The sequence below is a fragment of the Strix aluco genome, chromosome 17 (genome assembly GCF_031877795.1).
Source record: "Strix aluco isolate bStrAlu1 chromosome 17, bStrAlu1.hap1, whole genome shotgun sequence".
In the NCBI taxonomy this organism is placed as follows: domain Eukaryota; kingdom Metazoa; phylum Chordata; class Aves; order Strigiformes; family Strigidae; genus Strix; species Strix aluco.
Window position 1 is genome coordinate 448,872 of NC_133947.1, and position 13,933 is coordinate 462,804.

The 13,933-nt window shown below is 72.7% G+C and overlaps 2 protein-coding genes across 3 annotated transcripts in view; both read right to left on the reverse strand.

The window, feature by feature from the left end:
- SLC12A5 (solute carrier family 12 member 5) overlaps window positions 1-3,812 on the reverse strand; it is a 30,549-nt gene extending 26,737 nt beyond the window's left edge. For both annotated transcript variants that reach the window (XM_074843303.1, XM_074843302.1), the window contains exon 1: window positions 3,654-3,812. In XM_074843303.1, coding sequence (XP_074699404.1) covers window positions 3,654-3,762 — 109 coding nt within the window. In that variant the 5' untranslated portion in view covers window positions 3,763-3,812. The remainder of the gene's footprint in view (window positions 1-3,653) is intronic.
- A 1,121-nt stretch (window positions 3,813-4,933) lies between these two features.
- Window positions 4,934-9,523, reverse strand: MMP9 (matrix metallopeptidase 9). Its single transcript, XM_074843337.1, has 13 exons — window positions 8,838-9,523; window positions 8,406-8,644; window positions 7,924-8,072; window positions 7,572-7,700; window positions 7,318-7,491; window positions 7,068-7,241; window positions 6,746-6,919; window positions 6,459-6,614; window positions 6,144-6,369; window positions 5,859-5,998; window positions 5,596-5,746; window positions 5,408-5,511; window positions 4,934-5,196 (listed from the first exon to the last, which is right to left on the reverse strand). The coding sequence occupies exons 1-13, from the start codon at window positions 8,979-8,981 to the stop codon at window positions 5,087-5,089; spliced, it is 2,070 nt and encodes a 689-aa protein (XP_074699438.1). The 5' UTR covers window positions 8,982-9,523; the 3' UTR covers window positions 4,934-5,086.
- Window positions 9,524-13,933: the final 4,410 nt, after the last annotated feature.

Sequence of the window (13,933 nt, forward strand, 5' to 3'; positions counted from 1 at the left end):
CCGATTTAACCGCGAGAGGCTGCCCGGGGGGGGGGGCTGCGCGGCTCCTCTGCCAGGCCAGGCGGTTGGCACGGCGCAGATAGACACCCCCCCCCCCCGACGCCTCTGCACTCCCCCGCCTCGGGATGGAGATTGCTGAGCTGTGCGAGACTCCCAAAGCCGGTCCGGGACACGGAGCACCCCTGAAAACCGCCCTGTGCCACCGCAGACCCCCCGAGCGCGTCCCAGACCCCCCCTGCACCCCCCGTGGGGCGCAGAGCCCGGGTGGGGGGCACGTCCCCGCAGCCCCTCCCCAGGGGAGGGGGTCCCGGCCGCGGCCCGTCCTGTCCCCGGCCCCAGTCAAACCCCCCAGGAGGAAGACACGGGCCGGAGGCGCCTGGAAACCCCCAGGGGGGCGCGGACCCCCGGGCACCCCCGGCAGCCTCCCCCGGTGCTCGGCCGGGAGCAACTCGCAGCGCCGGGGGGTCGAGGGCGTGAGGCCAGACCCCACCCCGGGAGAGAAGAGCTGGGGCAGCGGGGACCCCTGGAGGAACGGGGGCGCGGGGGGGGGGGTGTGTATTCGGGGGGGGGGGGGGGGGGGGGGCAGCGATGCACAGACGGAGCCGGGGGCCGCGCCGGGGGGTTTCGCACCGCGCTGTGCCCCCACCGCGCTGTCCCGCCCGCCCCGTGAGCCCGGGGCAGCACCGCGGCGGGTGGCGGGGGGGTCTCGCAAAAACAGAGCCCGGAGGTGACACTGGGACCTGCCAACAGCTCCAGCGGCGGGACGGGGCGTGGAGGGAGGGACGGGGGCCCGGGGCCCGTGGGGTGGGAGCGGAGCCGCGGGGAAGCGGTCCGGCTGCCCGAGGGCAAGAGCAGAGAGAGGCAATGGGGCGGGGCAGGGCGCTGTGGGGCAGGGCAGGAGGCGGTGGGGCAGGGCAGGGGGACGTGAGGGCACGGGGATGCGCCGGGCCCCGCTCCCGGCGGCGCAGCCGAGGGGCCCCCGAGCTCCCCGGGGCCGGCCCTCGCCGGGGGCTCCCCGAAGGGGCGGGAGCGGGGCCGCGGCTGACCGAAGCACTGGGGTGTCCCGCGTCCCCCCAGGGTGTGCAAGCACCCCCCCGCGGGGTGCCCTGCCCCACCCTCACACCCCGGCCCCCCCAGGGCAGCGGCCCCCCAGTGGGGGGCCCCTGTGGGCAGCAGCTGCGCGGGCGGGACGCAGCCAGGGCTGGTGGGGTCCCCACTGCCCCCCCACCCCCCCCGCTGCGCACCCCCCGCTCGGGGCCGGCCCCCCGCAGCCCGGCCCCACGGCTCCGCCCTCCCCCGGCGGGGCTGGGAGAGCGGCTGAACCCCCCCCCCCCAGCATCAGAAGCCGCCGGCAGGGATGACACCGGGCACGGTTTCCATGGCAACGAGAGAGGCTCCTTAACCACTTGGTTGCCATGGCGACTGCCGCCGAGCCCGGCTGCCTCGGGACACGGAGGGGGGCTCCGCTCCAGGGATGCCCCGGTGCCCTCCCCGAGCCAGGGCAGCTGCCCCACGGCCGGCGCCCACGGACGGGGGCGGGACCCAAGCCCCGCACGGCCGGGTCCCAGGGGACCCCTACCCGATCCCCGACTCCACCCCCCCCTCCCGCCGTGGGTGCTGGGGGACACCCCCGTGGGGGCGGCCGCGTCCCGCGGGCGGCGGGGCGGGGCGGGGCGGGGCCGGGCACACCCCCCCGTCGGAGCCCGGCCCGGCCCGGCCCGGCAGCGTCGCCTGGTGGCGGCGAGGCCCCGCGCAGCCCCCGCCGCCCCCCGCGCAAACCCGCGCAAACCCCGCGCAGCCCCCACCGCCCCGTCCCGACCCCCCGCGCAGCCCCGGCCGTGCTGCAGCAGCGACCTGCGCCTGGCCCCTGTGTCCCCGCGGCGGCGTCCTGCCAGCACCCTGCCCGCACCCTGCCCGCGGCACCGGGCAGCCCCTCCCCGGGGTCCGCGCGGCCCTGAACCCCCTCCCCGGCCGGGGGGGGGGGGCGGCGGCCCCGCGGCCCCATCACGGCGCAGGGAGCGCGGCACCACCCCTCGCCGGGCTGGTTGCCCTCGGGGGGGGGCGGGTGGTCCCGCAGCGCCGGGGCCCTCCTGCCGCCCCGGCACCGAGCAGCACGGCCGGCTGCAGCCCCCACCTGCTCCCGCCCCGGGACCTGCTCCGAGGTCCCCGGGGCCTCCGCCACCCCTGCGTCGCCGCCAGCCCCACGCGTGACACTGGGAAGGGCCAGGGGACACCGAGCACCCCCCGGGACCCGGCCCCTCCCCGGCCATCCGCAGTCCCACACCAGCCCCGTGGCACCCCCTCCCATCCATCCCCCGGGAGGCGACATCCACGGCCCCGGGACCACGGAGCAACGCGGGGCACAAACAGGGACCCCGACACACCCCGGCACAGCCCCCACCATGGCTGCGGCCGACCCAGGGTGCAGGGCCGGGCCGCTGGCTGTCCTCTGCGAGGGCACAAGGTCACAGCTCAGCCAGGGAGGGACGCCGTCCCTGCGCCTCCCTGCCGCGGCCCCTGCAGCAGCTCCCCCCAGCTCCCCCCCAGCCAGGCCTGCTCCTCGCCCGGCCCCCTCGGCCCCCCGTCAGTAGATCAGCCGCCGAGCCGATAAGCCGTTCCTGGAGGGCCACAGGCTCCGGCCGCTGCTCCAGCTCAGCACCGGCCACTCTGCCCCTGGCGCAGCCCACGGGCCAGGCCCAGCCGCCCCAGGAGGCCGGTGGGTGACAAGTGGCCGTGGACCTGCTCGCCACCAGGCCCAGCCCTGTGCCATCCCACCATGGCTGGGACACTGGGCAGAGGACCCCCAGGACCACGGCCCACCGGCGGGGGCACAGCCCGGCCTGGGTGTCGCGGCGCCCGTCCAGCTGCTCGCTGCCTCCCACCACCGCCCTTCGCCGAGGGCGCAAGGTCACGGCTCTGCGCGGTGCTGCCGTCGGCCGGTTTTCTGGGATCGATACGGCTCCGGTGACGCCATCAGGTCCCCCGGGCACCGCGAGGCGACGGCCTGCCGGCCCCACCGCCTGTGCCCCCCGCAGCCCCGTGGGCCGCAGCCCACCCTCCCCACGCCTTCACGCAGGCCCAGCCGTCGCCTCACAACCCAACGTCCCCCAGGGCCCCCCAAGCAGCCACGTGCAGCCTCGCCCCCCCGCAGCCGCCCCCCATGTACCAGCCGTGACCCTGGCTCCATCCCCAGCTCTTACCCCCTGGGATGGGGACGGGCAGGGGGGGCTCCCCGGGGAGCGGCGGCAGCTCCGGGGGGGGAGCCCGGGGATGAGGGATCCTGCCCGGGCGGCTGAACCCCGCTCCCCGCTCTGCACCCCCCGCCCCCGAGTCCCGCTGCCCCGCGCCAGCCCGGGGGGTCCCCGCTGCCTCCGAGGGGCCCGGCCGACCGGGGCTGGCCCGGGGTGACTCCGCATCCCCCCACGGTGCCCCCCGACGGGCTTGCCCTGCCCCCCCCCCCCGCCACTGCTCTGCCCCGCGGACCCTCCCCACAGACCCCGCTCCCCTGGCTCTGCCCCGCGGGCTCTGCCCCGCAGACCCCTCCCCACGCACCCTGCCCCACGGAGCCGCCCCTCGCAGCCAGCCCCACCAGCTCTGCCCCACGGAGCCCCCCCCCGCGGCGCCCGCCCCGCCGGCCGTGCCCGGGCGCTCACCTCTGCCGTCGCGGCCGGGCAGGCGGCCGCCCCCCGCGCCGCGGTCGGGTCCGCGGGTGGCCGTGGGGCCGTGGCGGGGCAGCGCGGTGACGGTGAACCGCCGGCTCATGGCCCCGCCGCCTCCACAAGTGGCTCCGGGCCCCGGCGGCCGCCGAGCGCGGCCCCGCCGGGCGCTGACCGGGGTCCTAGTGCCCGCGGCACCGCCCGCCGCGCCGCCCCCGCGGCTGCAGGGCTGGCACGGCTAGGCTCGGCTCGGCTCGGCTCGGCTCGGCTCGGCTCGGCTCGGCTTGGCAAAGCTCGGTGCAGCTCGGCTAGGCTAAGCTCGGTTCGGCTCGACGGGACGGACCGGGGGCCGCTCCGCCCCGCAGCCGCCGCCGCACGGGGGGTGCCGGGACCGGACCCCGGCGGGACGGGACGGGGCCGCGCTCTGCCCCCGCCCAGCGCGGAACCGCGGCCGCTAATTACAGCTAATTACAGCCCCGGAGCTGCGGCCGCCCCACCCTGCCACGGCCCCGGGCAGCCCACGGTCACGGACACGGACACGGCCCCGGCCCCGCCGCTGGGCCCCGCGGCTCGGGGGGGGTGTCAGCCCACAGCGGGGGCTCCAGGCTGCAGCGGGGGGGGGCCCGGCCACATGCCACGGCCACCCCTCACCGCCGGGGACACAGGGGGAGCCAGGGCCGGGGGGGGGCCCGGAGGGCAGGAGGGGCCCGGGGGGCTGCGCGTGGCGTGGGGCCGGTATTGGGGGATGTTGGGACCCAGGGACGTCCTTCCCGGGGGGACCCAGTGTCCCTCGGGGCCCCCAGAGCCCCCAGCAGAAGGGGGAGCTGGCTGCGGCCCCCCCGCCCAGCCGCCCCTTCCCCACCGACGCTGGCACCCCCCAGCCCGGGGGAGGGCGATGCCCCCAGCCCGGTGCTTTGGGGGTTCGCTGTGCCGGGGCCCGGCCGGCTGACAGAGCTCGGAGGCCACGTCCGAAGGATTGTCTTTATTAAAAACGGGCGGGTGGAGGTTGGTGGAGGGGGCAGCAGGCGGGAGCGAGGCAGCGCCCCGTGCCCTGGCCCAGTCCCCGGGGACCAGCTCCCAGCGGAGCCCGGCCCGGCCCGGCTGGCTCAGGAAAAAGACAAAGTCGTTAGAAATCGGTGTGTGGTTTGCACCAGGCAAACGCCTCTGCGCGGCGGAGCCGGCGCGGGCCGGGGGGGGCACGGTGCCGGCTGCGGCGAGAGGCCTGCTCCCCAGCCGGGGCTCCCCGGGCCGGCAGCTCCCGAGGGGCGACCCCGGGACTCCCGGCCCCCTCCTGCCAAGGAGACGGCCAAGCCCCCGCCTCGGCGGGGGCAGCCCCCGGCCCCCCAGGGGGAGCCAGGCTGCGAGTTGGGAGCCTGGCGGTTGGGAGCGATGGGCAGGGAGCAGCGTGCCGGCCGCGGCCAGGCGGGTGCTCAGTGCTGGGGGCACTGCAGGATGTCGTACTTGACGTAGCCCACCCGGTCCACCTGGTACCGCGGCGTCATCCTCCAGTAGAAGCTGCCCCGGCAGAAGTGGTACTTGTCTGGGCGAGGAGCGGGGCGGAGGGTCAGCGGGAGGGCGGCCGTGTGCGGGGGTCTGGCCCCGGCAGATGGCTCTGGCCAGGGCCCCCCCCAGTCCCCCCACAGGGACCTGCCGGGGCTGACAGTGTGTCCTGCCCTGAGGTGTGGCCCCCACCCTGCGCCGGGCAGCCCGGGGGTGACGGCTCGGCCCCCGCCCGCCGCCTCCCCACTCACCTTGGTAGAGGAAGACGTTGCGCGCGTCGAGGGGGACGCCGGTGAAGATGTCGTCGGTAGCACGGGGGTAGCCCTTGTCCACCCTCTGCACCTTCACGTCCAGCCTGGGAGAGCAGAGCCGTGCTCAGCAACGCTGGGAGTCCTCGTCCCGGCCCCTCGCCCCCCCGCAGCCGCCTGGACCCCCTCACCTCCAGTAGCTCTCCCCACTGAAGAGCAGCACCTTGCCGCGGCCCCGCTGCAGGGCCCCCGCGATGCGGCCGGCTTCCTTGCCGATGCCCAGCTTCTCGATCCCCCGTGGGCCCAGCACGCTCTTGCCAGAAAACACCCAGAACTGCCGACCTGCAGGCGAGGAAGCACGGGCGTCAGCCGGCCCCAAGGGTGCCAGGGCGGCACCGGGCTCCTCGCCACGCTGGTGGCACTGGGGTCCGAGGGCAGCGGGGGCAGACCTCACCCGCAAAGAAGAAGATCCTCTTGGTGAGCACGTCCTGGAAAGCGGCGTCGATGACAGCCGGGAGGCCGGGCCAGGTGTCTGCGATGGAGAAGGCGCCCTGGATGCCCGACTTCCAGAAGGACGAGTGGGTCCAGTATTTCCTGGTGGGGAAGGTCTGCTGTCTTGATAACCCTGGCCTGGCACAGCCCCCTGTCCCCACGCCCCCGGCACAGTCCCGTGTCCCCCCACACCCCCTCATCACCACGGCTTTCGCCAGGGCAGAAGGTGCCGGGCGCTGCCGCTCACCCGTCCTTGAAGAAATGCAGCTCCCCGTTGATCTCCGTGATGGCATCAAAGTTCTTCTCCATGCAGGCGTCCTGGCTGGGGTCCACAGGAACGGGCTCGGCTGTGGGCTCCGGCGTCTCCTCCTCCTCCTCGGTGGTGGAGGTGCTGCCGGCCTCTGTGGGCATGGGCTGGGGCTCTTCGGTGGGCACGGGCGCAGGGGCGGTGGGCTCGGGTCCAGAGCCACGACCTGAACACAGACAGGGGAGGGCGTGAGGCTGGGAGCCAGCCCAGTGCCACGGGACCCCCGGCACGCCTGGCTGCGGTGCAGCCGCTCACCGTAGAGGTACTGGATGCCCTGGACATCATCTGGGTCCAGCTGGAAGTCCTGGACATAGCTGTACATGGGGTACATCAGGGCCTCACGCACGCTGGAGTGGTCCAGCCCCAGTGAGTGCCCGAACTCGTGGGCAGCCACCAGGAAGATGCTGTAACCTGGGGGAAAGCACCGGCCTCAGCGCCCGGCGGGACAGGACACGCCGGCTGGGGACCGTGGCCCCCACAGGCAGCGTGCCAGCACAGCGGCACAGCGTGGGGCCGGGGGGGTGTGGGCGGGTGGCTGGTACCTCTGTCCGGGCAGAAGCCCCACTTCTTGTCGGTGTCGTAGTTGCTGGTGGTGGCACACCAGAGCTTGCCATCCTGCCGGCCCTGGCTGGTGCAGGCGCTGTAGGACTGTCCCAGGAAGGTGAAGGGGAAGACGCAGGGGTCTCCCTGGGAGTTGCCGCCGATCACCGCCGTGTCTGCAGCATCAGCGTCAGTGGGGCTGGGCCCCAGTGCAGCCCCCAGACCCCGCGGGTGCCCACCACGTGCACCACGGCAGGGGACCAGCCACCCCGCATGCCCCCTCCCCACACACCCCCTCCCCACACGCCCCCACCCTGCCTGCACCTCGGTTGGGGCAGAAGCCGTATTTCTTGTCCTGGTCGAAGCTGGCGGTGGTGGCACACCAGCGGTAGCCGTCAGAGCGCCCGTCCGTGGTGCAGGCGTCGTAAGAGGTGCCCTCGAAGATGAAGGGGAAGACGCAGGGGGACCCGTCACTGTTGCCGCCGTTGGTGTAGAGGACTGCGGGGCGAGGGGGGGTGAGGAAGGCCCTGGGCACCCGCGGGGCTGGGCAGGGGCTGCAGCCGCCGCTACTCACGTTCGCTGGGGCAGAAGCCGTATTTCTTGTCCCGGTCGTAGCTGGCGGTGGTGGCACACCAGGGCAGCCCGTCCGTGCGCCCCTCCGTGATGCACCGGGAGTAGGAGTGGCCCTCGAAGACGAAGGGGAAGTGGCAGTCGGCCCCATTGGCGTTCCCATGGCGGGTCTTCACCACTGCTCAGGACGGGGGCAGCTCAGCAACGGGGCTGGGTGGGCGCTGTCGGCCCCCCCAGCCCGCCGGGCCCTGCCCTTACCTAAACCGGCTCCCAGCGTCCAGAGCTCGTCATCGTCAAAGTGGGCATCGCCCTGGATGCCCCGGCCCGGGGGAAAGGCGTGGGCCAAGAGCCCATCCTTGCCATCAAAGGGGTACCCATCCCCATGCTCTGTGGGGACAAGCACCCTCAGAGGAGCCCCCACAGCCCCGGTGCACGCCCAGATGCCAAACAGGTGAGCCCTGTGCACACCCTGCGAGCCCATACGTGCGTGTGTCTGTTGGCACGCACAGAGGGACCCCGGGCATGTGGGGACGTGGCCCGGGGAGACCCGGGGTGATGGTGCTGTGGGCAGGGCCCGTCACCAGCCCCCGGCCTCCCCCCGGGACATCACCTTGGCTGCCAAACATGATCATGATGTCTGCCTCGCCGCTGTATATCTGGGTGAAGGTGAGAGGGGTCACGTCGCTCCACACTTTGAACGCCCGCTTGAAGGCGTCATCAATGACGGCACGGTCCAGGTCGGGGGAGTAGTTCATCACCCTTCCGGGGGGGAGGCGGGGGGTCAGCGGGGTCCCGGCTCGTGCTGCAGGAGCCACCCTGCTCCCAGTGGGCAGTGGGGACGTGCCCCCACCGCAGGAGGGGACAGCAGCACTGGCACGGCCGGGCGGAACAGCTGGCCACCACCCTCAGGCCGGGGCTCAGATGCTCGCTGGGGAGCAGATGCTGCCGCTGTGCCGGCTTGGCCCTGGCTGCACCGAGTCCCAGCTGCGCCAGCAGCACCGAGGCATGGCTGGGCTGAGGCTGCCGCCCCGCCTGGGCCCCCGCGCTGGTCTCTGTCCCCTGGGGACCATCACCCCTGGGGCAGGGACTCACCGGTACGTCAGGTCCATGTGGTCCCACTTGAGGTCCCCCTCGAAGGTGAGGAAGGTCCCCACGTCGGGGACGCCACAGCGGGGGGCTCGCATGGCCTCCAGCGTGCCGGCGTCCAGCTGCCCCGTCTCCTCCAGGCCCAGCTGCTTCTGCATCTTGCGCAGCGCCTTGGCCAGGGACACGTGCTTGCTGCCCGTCTTCTCCTCTGCCTCCGTGGTGTAGCCGAACCGCAGCAGGTAGCTCTGGGGAGGAAGGGCAGCCACGGGGGCTGAGCGAGGCGGGAGGGGGCACAGGCGGTGCCGGGCACCACAGACCCCCAGGGGCTCAGGGAGACGGGCAGCCCCCGAGCTCGGCCTGCAGCCCCACACTGCTGCCCTGGGAGCCCCTCGGGGTCCTGGGTGCCGGGAGGGGGCCGCGGGGCCATGCTCCCCTCACCTCCGCCAGCTCCAGGTCTGATAGGGTGCTGACCAGCTCCCCCGGGAAGGTGACAACCGCCTGCGGCTTGCTCTGGAGAGGGGCCGCGCAGCAGGAGATGGCCAGCAGCCCCATGGCGAGTGGGGCCAGGAGGACGAGAGCCATGGTGTGGTGGTGGCAGGAGGGCTGTGGCTGCGCTGGGTCCCCGCTGCTCTGCTCCGGGTACCGCCAGGCTCCCGCTCCTATTTATGGCGCGGGGAGGGCAGTGAGTCACCCTCAGACCCCTCAGCCGCCGACTCACGATCCCTTCCCACGGTGACGAAACGCACACTCAGGCTCCTCCGTTCCTTGCCTTAACTGTTTCATCACCTTGTTTACTAAACACGGTAATGTTGGTCCCCCGGCCATGCGTGAGGAGAGCGGCCCGGCACGGCACGGCTGCCCAGGGGCTGCCCCACGGTGGGGCGGCCGGCGGCGAGGGGCATTGCCCTGCCGTCCCCAAGGCTGTGGTGGTGGCAAGGACAGAGGGTTGTGGGGGCTCAGGACCCTGCTGCCATGTCTCGCACCGGCTGATGCTGAGCTCGGCCAGCTGAGGGCCGATGCTGCCAGAGGCAGAGCTGCGGGGGCCTGGGTGGGCACCAGGGCTTTGTGGGCAGAGCTGCCCTGAGAGCCCCTGCCCAGAGCCCCGGTGCCTGTGGCCGCCTGCCCGTGAGCCGAACACCTTCCCGGGACACAGCATCCGCCTCCATGTCCCCCACTGTGGCTGTGTCACCCCAGCGGGGCAGAGCATTCCTGGCACAGGAGGTCCCATGGGTCAACACCCCACAGGTGTCTCTAAGCCCACTCGCCAGCAGCTGCCCAGCAGAGCCCCGTGGGACCGGGGGCAGCGCCTGCCCAGGAGCAGCTCCATGCCTGGGGACGCTCCAGCCAGGCCCGTGGGACATGGGGGTGCCCCGTCTTCACCACTGGCTGTTCCACAGGGAGCTGCTGACTCAGGTTCCCACCCGGCACAGCACAAACCTCGCCACGGGACAGTGTTTTCCTGCTTCTCCCAAAGTGCCGACGCTTGTGGGAATGAGAGTGGCGAAGGGGAAAGCAAACAGGGACGAGGAGCGAGAGGAAACCAGACGGCAGAGTGGAGAGAAAGGCGCAGCGTCAGCTGGGGGAGGCAGGAGGGCAGCAGTGCTGGGTGTAAACAGTCCCCCTTCCCCAGCTCCCGCTAACCTGGGGCTGACGGGGTCCCGCTGAGCCCTCAGCTGTCCCCAGGAGAACGATCTTCTCGGGCCACCCCCTTCCTGCTGGTGCCCTGCGCTCCTGGCTCCCCAAAGCCCCAGGCTGTGCCCCTGCAGCCAACCCCCCCCCCTCCCATGCATCACCCCAGCTCTGGCTGAGCCAAACAAACAGCTCCTGGCCCGGCCAGAGGATGAACAGGTTATGCTGGCGTCCAGCAAGGCCGGGGGATGGCGAGAGGAGTGGGGCCACGCTCCCCCGTGCCCTCGCAGAGGAGCCCCCACACCCGAGGGAGAGCTCATCCCTGCGGGGTGTCACCCACACGGGGCAGACGGGCTCACTGAGGGGGCTCGCCCCGGGCACGGGCTCTGCCCCGGACCCCTCCTCGCCCAGCTGGGGTCCCGCACCCCCACTCCCAGCCCAGCCGCGTGCAAGGGAGCAGCAGGTGCCCGGTGCCAGTGGGATGCAGCACTGGGGCCGCAGCCGGCCGGGCACGGGGAACTCGGGCAGCACGAACCCCGCCGGGAGGAAGCGGCGCTGAGAAATCACAGGGTTGCCTCACTCCCCGCCGCAGCCCTGCAAGAGCAGCCCCGGTTCCCAGGCGGAGGAAGTTGCTCCACAAGCAGCCACCGTCCTGCGCCCCGGCGTGACAAACACATCCAGCCCGCGGTGCTGGTGCGCAGCCCCCCCGGTGGGACGCAGGCCAGGGACCCCGCAGCGAGGTCACCCCCACCTCCCCTCCCCGTGGGGTCCCGGGGGTCACCCCTGTGCATGGCCCAGCTCTTTGCAAGGCAGGAGGATGGGGTCACCGTGCTCCCTGCCTGGCTGGTGGCTGGGGCGAGGCCGGGGCTCTGCCAAAGCACCTCGAGGCCCCCGCGGCAGCCGAGGGCTCCTGGGGTGTGCGGGGAGCAGGCACCGCTCCGCATCCTCCGCTCTCCAGGCTGCAGGACCTCAGTCCGCAGCACACGGAGCTGGATGCAAAAGCACCCCTGGGAGGATGCGCCCCTGGGACAGCCCTGGCAAGGGGACGTCTGCCACCGGCTCCGGGGTGCAGCCAGGGGGGCTGGATCCAGCTCTGGCCTCCCTGGCGCTGTGGCAGATCCCTGGGCCTTTCCCATGCTATTCCCAATCCCTCATTTCCACTGTATGCAGGAGCCACACCTCCCACAGCCCGGGCACACCGCCACAGCACTGCCCGCACCGCACCGCACCGCAATTCACCGCACCCCTGAGGGCAGAGCCAAGGCCCGGCAGCGCTGGCAGGGCCAGGGCTCAGAGGAGAGGGGGGGCTCGGGGCAAGTGATGGCAAGAGGAGCTCAGAGCCATGGCCCCACATGCCGCACAGCATGTCCTGGCAAGCCCATGCTCGCCCAGCCCCTTCCAGCTCTGAGGTGTTGGGCCAACATCCCCGCGCTCGAGCTGGGTGGCCGGAGCCTGGCGGGGGGCTGCTGGCCACAGCTCTGCCCCCCAGCCCAGCCTCTCCCACTGACTCATGGCCTCATTCGCCAGCTTCCTCCTGGCACCGGCCGGGGGATTTTCTGGTGACTCTCTGGAGGTTCCGCAGGGAGCAGGGGCAGGGCTGGCGCACCAGGGAACCCCCGTGTCTGGCAGCACCGGCAGCCTCAGAGTCGGGCAGGGGGCTCAGTGCTGCTGGCATGAACCCTACAGGCAACACCAGCCCCATGTGGGGCAGCCCTGGCCCACGGGCTACGGGCCAGGCCAGGGAGCTGGGGCACCACACGGGTCCCTCGGCACGGGCACACGCAGAGGGATGCTCGGAGGAGCTGCTGGTGCTGGTGGGAGAGGAGGGCAGCGGGGAGCAGGGGACGGCTCCTGGCTGCCAGGGACCCTGGGAGCACCCGGGCGTTGTGCCCAGCCCACGCTGGCCCCGGGGCACCGTTTACACCCAGAGCCCCCATAAGGATGAACGATATGGAAAAACCGACGTGGACATCCTGCAGCCCAGCCGGCTGCCCGAGCCACGAGGCTGCCTGTCACCACCGCCGGTGCTGAAAGGGGAAGGAACAGCCACCGCAGCCCATTCCCACGGCCACCTTCACACAGGGGGCACCGTGGGGAGACCCCCACAGGAAACCCCTCCAGACCCCGCTGGGGCTGGACGCCTGCCTGGATCCATGCCGGTGGGGAGGCAGCAGCCCTGCCCAGGGCAGAGGCTGACAGGACATGACAGCACCTCTGCGAGGCTGCGGGTCTCCAGCTGGGAGGTGCCCGCAGTGAGGTCTGGGGGGACTGGATGGAACCAGGGATCCCCAGAGACAGGCCTGGACCCTCCGGGGCTCCATGCACCCAACACAGGAGAGAAGGGGGAGGGAATGTGGCACTGGCTGGCCAGGGGAGAGGTGCAACCGCCACGGCCATGGGGTGCACCAGGTGTTGGGAGAGCCGAGGAGCAGCGGGGCGAGGGGACACCCAGCTGCCACAGTCGCTGCCTCACACCTGGGCACCCAAAGAGCCGGGCAGGGGCCAGCGGACACACGAGAGCAAAGGGCAGGCCCAGGCGTGTGGACGGTGTCAAATGCCCTCCTGGCGTGAGGGGCCGGCGGGAGTGTGGCAGAGCACGGCGGCAAGGGGAAGCGGGGTGGGAGGGAGTCAGTGTCTTGTGCGGGTGAGACAGCACCGGGCCGGGGAGAGCGCAGCGCTGGCTGCCGCCGGGAAGCAGGGCCCACGCCGAGGGCAGGAAGCGGCTTGGACCTGGCAGCCGCCACAGGAAGCACCAGTGCCACGGCTCTCACGGCAGAGCCAGACTCCCCCGCTGGCAGGCAGGGCACCGGCACGTGCCCCTGGCCAAGCCAGGCAGCCGAGGCCAGCCCTGCTCCCACTCCACGGGCCAGCACTGGCCCGCCATACGGCACGGTGTCCGGGCACGGGGATGCTTGGTGCGGGACCAAAGGCACAGGGAGCAGCTCTGTGTCAGAGGCTTGGAAGCCCCATTGCTCCCGCTCACGGGCTCCAGACAGAAACAACATTCCTGCACACACTTCCCGTAGCTGCTGCCCCGACGCCGGGCTGCGCGTGGGCTGGGAGCGCGTCCTCCAGCTGGGCCCAGGACCCTTCTTGGCAAACGGCGCTGTGTGCCACGGCTCCACAGCGCTCCCAGCACCGCCGGCCCCCGGCCCCACATTCCTTCCCCGACTGCCCAAATCTCCGCAGATGCACCTGCTCAAATCCCTGCCTGTCCCTGCCCGTCCCTCACCTCACCTGGGGAACTCCCCACCCCCTCAACACCAGCTTCTTGCAAACCCTTCACCCCTGTTTGTCCTGCCCCCCAGCCCCAGCGCCGCTGCTCTCCGCAGCCTCTTGTCTGGGCGAGGGTGACGCAGCGAGTGTCAGCCGGGCGGATCCCCTCCCTGCTGCAGGCGCTGAAACCAGCACTGCAGTCTCATCGCTCGGCAGCACTGGTCCCGGCCGCAAACCACACATGACGGATCCCCCCCCGCCTTCACACCGGCTCCAGGCACCCAGGTGGGCGGCACAGTCACCTCCCCGCAGCGGGCTGGAACCCCCCGTCTGTTCAGGTCTCCCAGGGATGCTGGAGCAGGAAGCTCCCACCCAGCGCTTCGCTTTTCCGGGCACCGGAGCCGGCGGCAGGCACTGGAGCAGCCAGGCAGCCTCCCTGAGGGACACGGCCCAGCCGATGCCGGGGGGGACCCAGCACCCTGCAGACCCCCCCGCAGAGCCCTCGCCACACAGCACAACCCCTGCGCTCACCGGCGCCATGGGATGGAGAGGAAACCACGCTCCCACCTGTTGGGAAGCGCTCAAAGTGGGAAATCCAGGAAGGGTTTGAAGGAACGAGTCAGCCTCTGGCAGAGGCATCCAGAATCACCTTTGAGTGGAGGAAAAACAGCCCAGAATATTCCATCTGC

Excerpts from the sequence above, each read along its gene's own strand:
- MMP9 (XM_074843337.1), bottom strand. The coding sequence starts at position 8,981 with ATGGCTCTCGTCCTCCTGGCCCCACTCGCCATGGGGCTGCTGGCCATC. Across the intron at positions 6,920-7,067 it reads CGGCTTCTGCCCCAACCGAG|ACACGGCGGTGATCGGCGGC; the intron begins GTGCAGGCAGGG and ends CTGATGCTGCAG. Across the intron at positions 5,999-6,143 it reads CTGCATTTCTTCAAGGACGG|GAAATACTGGACCCACTCGT; the intron begins GTGAGCGGCAGC and ends CTTCCCCACCAG.